Here is an 8,822-nt window from a genome sequence, read left to right as displayed (position 1 = left end):
ACTCTGGTCTTCTTTCCATGGTTTTCGTCCCAATGAGGCCACACTGAATCGATCCCTTTCTCACCATCACTTGTTTGTTCCACAGGTCTACCGAGTGTGGGTAGCAGAGCCTGACTTGTTACGGCTGCCAAGCCATGCTCTGACCCTAACAGCTTCATCACAATTCTGTTTCCAGGTACAACATTGAAGGCCCTTATTCCCATTCTGGAAAGTTTTATTCTGGGTGGAGGACTGGACGAACTGTGGCGAGACATCTTCAAACACAGACTCCAGCCTTCGAGAACATTTTCCATTTGGGGTCCCTAGTTGGTCTCCAGCATTTACACTTGCTAAGGTCAGCTTTCCACCTTCAGGTCTTTCTGTGATTTCCAGTGCACTCAAATCACCTTCAGCTCCTTGCGAATAGTTTGTCAGTGTCAAGAGGAGATCGGCAGCAAGAGTCGCCCAGTTCCTCTGCTGTCCGGAACCGGCCAACAGACTTCTGAACTTCATTGGGATACAGGGGAAAAGGGTCAGCGGTGTTGGCTCTTCACCCTCCCACCCCCAGGGGGCGCCCTCGGTCTCCGGCCAGACTCATTCACAGGCGCGCGCCCTCCCGAGTAGAGCCGCGCAGGCCGTAGCCTTGACTCCAAGTCACGTCCGAGTTCCCCGGCAGCCAATCAGAACTTTCCATGTACTCGCGGGGGCGGGGCTGAGGACGACGGAGGAAGATGGCGGTGGGGGCGAGGTGAGGTGTTGGCAGTGGCGAGGGCCTCGGGCCCGGGGGGTGGGGGGACGCGGAGCGATGGCCCGCGCCGGCTGCAGGGGCGGATAAAACGCCGTCGTGCCGCGGGTGTGGGCCGGAGGGAGGAGACGGTGCCCGAGCGCCACAGGAGTATGACGGGGCTGTACGAGCTGGTGTGGCGGGTGCTGCACGCGCTGCTCTGCCTGCACCGCACGCTCACCTCCTGGCTCCGCGTTCGCTTCGGCATCTGGAACTGGATCTGGCGGCGCTGCTGTCGCGCCGCCTCTGCCGCGGTCCTAGCGCCGCTCGGCTTCACTCTTCGCAAGCCCCCGGCCGTCGGCAGGAACCGGCGTCACCACCGGCACCCGCACGGGGGGCCCGGACCGGCCGCCTCCCACCGCCGGATGCGGTGGCGCGCGGACGCCCGGTCCCTGCAGAAGCTGCCCGTGCACATGGGCCTGGTGATCACCGAGGTGGAGCAGGAGCCCAGCTTCTCAGACATCGCTAGCCTCGTGGTGTGGTGTATGGCCGTGGGGATCTCCTACATTAGCGTCTACGACCACCAAGGTGAGGCCCGGTGGGAAGTGGGATGGCACTTGCGCCTCCGAGCCCGAGGACTGCGAGTGTGGCCAGAGTGCCCTGGGTCGCCGTGAGAGGCCGTCTTCCCGGCCCTACGAGTTCCGGTGGCCCTCCGCCCTAGAGCACAAACCTCTGTGCCCGCGCTTTCGAGGATGGGAGTTCAGCTTTACCGGGCGTTTACTAAGTCCTTGCATTTGGTTCAGTAGGTTTTTAATATTAAAAAAATTATTCTTCATTGTAGTCCGATAAGATAGTGGTATCTCTATGTCTTTGTTTCACTAAATGGGTTCAAATCATGAATCTGTCCAAGGTCATAAAAGTGGTAACGGGGAAATAGGAATTGTAACCCCTCTATGCTTCCTTCTAAGCGCTTCTTCAAAGGAGTTCAAGGCATTCTTTTAAATGGGGTCAAGCTGTGGAGGATTTAAGAATGGACAGTATCCTTAGGTTTTCCAAATGAGCTCTTAGAGTCAGGTGGCATTTAATTCATGAAAAGTACGTAAGAGTTTGGATAGGCAGAGGAAGATGGTGCCCTCCTGTCTTTGGAGGCCCAGAATCTTATTTGATCCTTGATCTTCAGTACCCAGTACAGTGCTTGATACAGTTGTCTTCCTGTAAGTTGTAATTGGGGCAGTGAATTTCACTATAGTTTTATAAGGACAAAATTAAACACTCGCTGTGTGGTAATAGCCCTAAAGCACTGTGCTGTGTTCTTAGAATCTTGCTTTTCATCCCATGGACTCAGGCTTGTGATGAGAAAGGCACACAGTCACTTAGGTGATGTGGGATGGTTGAGGAGTAAAGTAACTACAAGGAGAGAAATTTTGAATAGAGGAACTTTAGAGCTGATGCAGAGGAGATAGAATTTGAGTAGGGCATTGAAGAATAGGAGAGAGCTTAAGGTTGGGCTTGGATTTCAGTGAATCCTAAGTGCATTGGTATTTCCTTCAAGATATGGTGATAAGGATGAGTTAGGAGAACTGGTATACAGGAAAGAAAACGTTGTAGTCTCTGTTCAGTAAGTTGCCAGTGTGCTCTAGAGAAGCTACAACCTGGGTTTAACCTTTAAATCTTTTCCAGATATTTAAGTGTAGGGTTTGGTCAGGATAAGTAGTGATCTTTGACTGCTCTATCATCTTCCTTGGAGCCAGCAAAGAACATGGTTCCGTAGGAACCTGTCATCTGAAAGCATGATTTGCTTTCAAGGGTAAAGTTTAATATATTCAGAGACTTGATGATACAGAATTTCCTCAAGAACTCAGCAAACTGGTACAAGTCATGAGACCGTTAGATGACACAGTCACCTAAACCCTTCCTAACCCTTCCTAAACCAATGCGATCAGTACTGTGGGATATAAGGAAATAAAAGATGAAAATTACAGACATTAAGTAATGCAGATTGACTTCCATCCAGTAGGAAGGAAAATATATAGATAAGTTGTTTGACAAGATGCTGCCTTCTAGCAGGGCTTACAATACCACTTCCTTGTTCCTGCAATTCCTGTTAGAGCATTTCTGGTGTGATTCAGACATATCTTGTGTCATACTCTCTTACAGGAAAAAATGATTGGTAATGAAAAGGAAGTCAACTTTAACCAAGTTTTGAGTGAGAACTGAAAGGAGATTTAAGGAATATTTTCAGTGACTGGACTTCAAGGATTTTGTTCACTAGTATAAAAACATTTTTTAAGGCATAAGGTATAATTTCATTGTTTGAATAAGAGACCTTTAGTTCACCTATCCTGCTTCTTGACTGATTGATTTATTCAGCAAGTGGCAGTTAGGTGTGTAAGTACCATACTTCTCCAGGCATGGCCATGCAGGTGACGAGAGTCTGGCATCTAATGTAAATATGTGGGAAAACCTTCAGGATTAGGCTGGGGGGAGGAGATAGACTTGCTGAAAGACAGTAGTGTAGGAAGAGATGCGGTTTTAAATAGGATGAACAAGGACAGGGTTGGACTTTTGAGGCGGTTATAGATGATTAAGCTTTATTTCCCCTAATATGCTTTTGTTGAAGTCTGTTCCTAAATAGATACTTAACTTGAAATCCCATTGACATACACATAAATGCTCCTTTCATTGAATACCTGCTGTGGTATAGAGCTCTGTGGCACAAAGACGTGTAAAAAGTGGTGCCTCTCGGAGTTAACACTCAAGGAAGGAAGTCTAAAAATTAATTCAGGCTGATACACAAATTATAATGACAAGTGAGTAGACGAGATTTTATTTAAGGAGAGGAAAATGGGAAGCCCCTGAGAAGTGGAATTGCCCTCATATGCCTCTAGAAAGAAGGGAGTGTGATGTTGCATTGCACCTAGGAAAAATAAAATTTGGATTAGCTTGAACAGTACACTGTTCTCTGTATGTGGATAGGAAATGCCACCTCTTTCCATTAGACTTCGCTTGAACAATAGCATTGAATAGAGTGTTGGGAACAGTGAATGTACCAGGTAAGTTTATTTAATGAAGTTTTGGAAAAAAAGGTAAGATGTGCTTGGGCAACTGTTTTGCTTATATGTTGCTTTGTAGACATCTACCCCTAAGTATAGCGTTCTAAATTAATGTGTTGAATCTGTTCATTTGGGCAATTTTCCTTGGAGTCACTTACATAAATTACAGTCAGATAGCCAACAGGGTCATAAAGGTTTCTCATTAATGTGTCATCTATTTTATGCCTGGTTTATAGCTGGAATTGGAGAGAGACGATATCTGTCTTCACATGATTATTCTACATGACTAACGTAGGCTTTTTCAAAAACAGTTGAAGACCAAAGCTGATTAACAAACCAGTAACTTCTCAATGGGAAAATGGCTGTGCTGAAAGATGGAGACAGCAGAAGGAAACCCTGGTGGTTCTCAGTAGTTTGCGTCCACCCTTGTTTGGCCTTAATGCTAAGAGTCGGACTGATTTTTTTATTCAGGTAGAACTGTAATATGACTTAGTAATACCCAATTCTTTTATTGGAAATTGGAATTGTTAGGAATTCTGGTAAGGAGATTTGACTGTCTACATGATTATGATTTAGGAAATGATCATAACAAGAATTTGGGACATAACTGTTACGTAAATTTTTTGGTGTTAACAGCCTTAGGGATGTTAATGTTTGTGTTCACTTGAAGTACACATTGCTCTAAAGTATCTGGATATTATGGAACCTGCCCAGCTGTATTGGCACCATGCTGGGACCTTACTGTAAGTAAGGTATTTAAAAGTACCTGAGAATGAGTCCTTGGGATGTTTATAGGAATTACTGATTCATCAAATTTACTGATCCAGTGGAACTGAAGGAGTAGAACCCGGGAATTTCTATTTTTATCAAGCTACTTTTATGGCACTTGTGCACACTGGAGTTTGACCTTAACACAGAACAAAAGGTACTCTGCTACTTGCCTTACATAAGTTTAATCATGGGCTAGGGACATAGCTTAGTGGTAGAGTGCTCAGGCTTAATCTCCAGCATATGTGCACAGACACACAGACAGATAGACAGACAGACAGACAGACACACACACACACACACACACACACACTCGCCATACATTATTCATCTGTCACATTGGTTTTCATGAGTGAGTATAATTTGGAGTGGGATGTAGTGTTATTTGCTATAAATTGAAATGATTCCGATAAGGTATTTTCTATATAAGAATTCAGTAACAAGGCAGCAAAAATCTTTTGTCGCTTTTTCTACTTTTATCTCTTTATTTTTAAGTGTGTGCTATCTGTCCTCTGCAGAGTTTTGGGGCTCTGCTTTTCTCACACTAGTATTGAAGGCCCAGCCTTCCCAAACTATTTCTCTTCAATCTCAGTACCTTTTGTTGCATTTGTATTTAGGCTGCTTGATATCACTTCTCCTGGAATAGTCTCACTTTTTTCCTGGCAAATAGTTCAGTATCTGTGAGCCCATCTTAGTCTCCCTTGCCTCTATCTGACTCTGTTGCAGGATTTCCTCAGAACTCTGGGTACCTCTAAAGACACTTCTGTTTTCAAGTTAGTATGTGTATGTATGCACCTGAAGTTTCTAAATTAAAAGCCCCACAGATGCTGTGTATACTTACTTTTGATTCTCTTGCAGAGTGTGGTTTGGTGTTAAGCCTGTGTGGGAAGTCAGTACATATTCCTTGAATCCAAAGGAGGGCTCATCCTGGAGATGAGCATAATGAACTGAATTGCAGTTTCTGTCACAACAGTGAAGCTTTAAGGAAAATGCAGTTACTTTGCCCTTGTTTATAAGTTGGCATATGACAACTATTGAATGTGTGAGTCTTATTAATGATTGTTCTCCTTTGTTGAAAGTACAGTGGTGCCAAAAGTTTTGAAAGTCCAAGTATATACATGGTTGTATTTAATACTCGGAACAACACACCTGGAGTGTTTATATTCCTTGATGTAGAAACTCATGTAAGAGAACCTCTATTCCTAATTTTCACCTTTTTTGTACCTCATTCTTGTTTGTATTTATCTTACCATCCTGAAGTGTCTTCTCCTTTTTTCTGGCAGAGCTAACTCCTTACCAAAATTCTATCATTGACACTTGGAGTATCCCGCCAAGCTCACCTCTTCAGTAGTCTCTTTCCATTCTTCCTCCCTTGCTCTGTCTTGGAAAGGCTCTATCCTGTTTGTTTCTTGGTGTTTGGAATGATTTTATTCTTAATACCTTCCTATTAAATTTTAGTGCTAGATCTATGTATTAGCTTATTTCTTTTTTTTCTTTTCTTTTTTCTTTTTGCCTGCATGTATGTGAGTGTGCCTGTGTCATACAGTGCCTCTGGAGACCAGAGGAGGGATGGAATCTCCTGGAACTGGAGTTATGGATGGTTGTTAGCCACCATGTGGGTGCTGGGAACTGAACCTGTGTGCTCTGCAAGAGCAGCAAGTGCTTTTAACTGATGAGCCATCTCTCCAGCCCCTAAAAAAATTTATTTTATTTTATATCACAATTTATATATGCGTATCTCTGATATATGTACATGAATACAGGTGCCTTTGGAGACCAGATGGTGGGATCTGATCCTCTGGAGCTGGAGTTACGGGCAGTTGTGAGCCTCTTGACATGGGTGTTGGGAAATGAACTTGGGTCCTTTGCAAGAACAATACTCTTAACCCCCCAGTCAGGCCCTGTATTAAATTTTTAACAGTAATAATTATCTCTTGTTGAATGCTTTTTAAAAAACATTTATTTAGGGAGGGCTGGAGAGATGGCTTATACACATAAAATAAAAATAATAAAATTTAAAACATTTTATTTATTTGGTGTGTGTGTGTGTGTGTGTGTTTTAGGGTGCATGAGTGGAGATCAGAGAACAGGTTGCAGGAGTCAATTCTGTCTTTCTACTACTTGGGTCCCAGGCATTGAACTAGTCTCTAGACTTCGAGGCAAGTGCCTCTTCTGTCTGAGCCATCTGTTGAATTCTTACTATGTACTGCATGCCACTCTAAAGAATGTTGTAAGTCTAGTAGACTTCAGATCAAGAAACTGAATAGTAAAAGCCCAAAACTCATATCCAGTGAGGAATAGGTCTAGAATTTGGACTAGATATCACTTAAAAGCTTTATATTTATTATCTTTGTTATATTGATTTCCATTGTTAAGAGAGTTGACAGTAGCCACTTGAGCACTGATTGTCTTGCATTATCTTCAAATAATGGTAAATAAAATGTTACTTATCTATAGATGTTAAAACTTATTTATAAAAGAAATTTTAAGGCACATAGTTTTTTTTTTTTATATCACCATTGTAAACTTTTCATTTTGAGTTATAGGACATTTGCTTAATCAACTCATTTAAGTTTATGGAGCTCTTACTCTGTATTGGACTATGACTTTGTCAGATTAGCAGAGTTTACGAAGACATTTTCATCTTTAGAATGGAGCCATAGCTGGGGATATTGCTCAGTGGTGAATGCTTGCCTCATTTGTGTGAGGCCCTGTGTTTGATTTCCCCATATTGATGAAACCAAAATAAAATGTGCATCCAGAGCTGAGAAGATCCATAGGGCTTGTTCACCTTACACACCTCTTGTGTTGGAGAGCACCTGTTCCATTATACAAAGCCATCATTACATGTTTGTTCCCTTGCTGTAACATGCTAATGTTGTAGCATAATTGTTGATCTGTGAGGTATCCTGAGGCCCTCTCTTGAAATAAAATAGCTTAATGACTTAAAAGATTTATGTTATGACTATGGTACTCCTGTAAAATTTTAATAGACATTTTCTTTAATTTGAAATAATTGTACTGTAAGTATGTGTTCCCTTGTGATACAGTTGGGTTGAAGTTAAATGAAAGTAACCACTAGGTTACTTATTTAGGTCTCTAGTTGAAAAAAAAAAGGGCAGCCGATTTAAAGGCATTGTGTATAAATATTGCTTTTATTGCATAGCTGGGGAGGAGCTTAATAGCTAGGAGAGTCTGTTGCAGTGTTTTTTCACTCTTCTTCAAGAATTATAAATACTTCTTGCTAGAGTTTTTTTTTAAAAGGTCTATTACTTTAGAAAGAATAATGTTGTAAAAATTCTGATATCAAAAGTGTATTTCAGAAGTCATTTTATGCCTGGCATGTTGGTGCACACCATTAATCCCAGTACTGGATAGGCAGAGACAGGTGAGTCTTTGTGAGATCGAGGCCAGCTTGGTCTATATAGCAAGGCCAGCTGGGGCTACGGGAGACCCTGTCTCAATAAATAGAAAAATTAATTAATTAAAAAATAAAATGAAAGCAAAAGCAATTTTATAGGATTGGTTATACTTTCCACATGAATTTAAAAGAATCGACCTTTAAGAAATACAGACAAGATTTGTTGACTGCATGTGTGTTTAATTAAGCTTCTTGTTATTTGGTGTTCTTAATTTGGAAAGGTATGTATGTCGTGGCTTTATTACCAGTTAATGTGTACATGTTTGAATGTAAGGGTAGACTAATATTGATATCTGTAAATGATTCTAAAACATTATTTTAACTTTCATAGCAGAGATTTTTTTTTTGTTTTTGTTTTTAATCATTATTTTTTAAATTTTTTTTTCATACAGAAGAATTCATTCCAAAGCAATTGACATTGAGACGTTTTCACATGCATTTCTAAACTCTATATAAATGACTATTGCTGGTCGTAGTCGCCCACCTTCTGAGCTCCTCGGCATCTGAGCATGTATACAAACTCATCAGGTAGACAGCCTTCCTCTCCCACTAGAGCCTCCATACTCTGCCATCGCTGCCACTGCCCACTGTGCTGTCAGCATCCCGATCAATTCCCCCCTATCTGCCCTTCTGGTAAATCTAGTCAGCCAGAGGTCCCTGTTCCAGGAGGATCAGCTGTTCCTCATCTACAGCAATCCATTGTCAGTATTCCTTTGGATAGAGTTGGGGCCTGCTGTTCATTGTTCCAGTAGTGTGTTGGGTTACTGTCTGGAAGAGCCTTTATCCATCCTGGCCAACAACTCGACTGAAGGTATCGCCTGTCTGGCTTTGCTCTTTGTCGAGTAACTTTTAGTTATATATATGTATGCTCTTATGA

The 8,822-nt window shown here is 42.1% G+C and overlaps 1 protein-coding gene across 1 annotated transcript in view; it reads left to right on the top strand.

Annotated features, from left to right (window-relative positions):
* The first annotated feature begins 684 nt into the window (after positions 1-684).
* The window catches only part of Nus1 (NUS1 dehydrodolichyl diphosphate synthase subunit), a 25,240-nt gene continuing 17,102 nt past the window's right edge, over positions 685-8,822 (top strand). Inside the window, exon 1 of the mRNA XM_008835783.3 lies at positions 685-1,291. Coding sequence (XP_008834005.1) covers positions 877-1,291 — 415 coding nt within the window. The 5' untranslated portion in view covers positions 685-876. The remainder of the gene's footprint in view (positions 1,292-8,822) is intronic.

Source organism: Nannospalax galili, unplaced genomic scaffold (genome assembly GCF_000622305.1).
Source record: "Nannospalax galili isolate Female #2095 unplaced genomic scaffold, S.galili_v1.0 scaffold417, whole genome shotgun sequence".
NCBI lineage: Eukaryota > Metazoa > Chordata > Mammalia > Rodentia > Spalacidae > Nannospalax > Nannospalax galili.
Note: the sequence above shows the minus strand (reverse complement) of the source record. Positions and strands in the feature narration are given on the sequence as shown.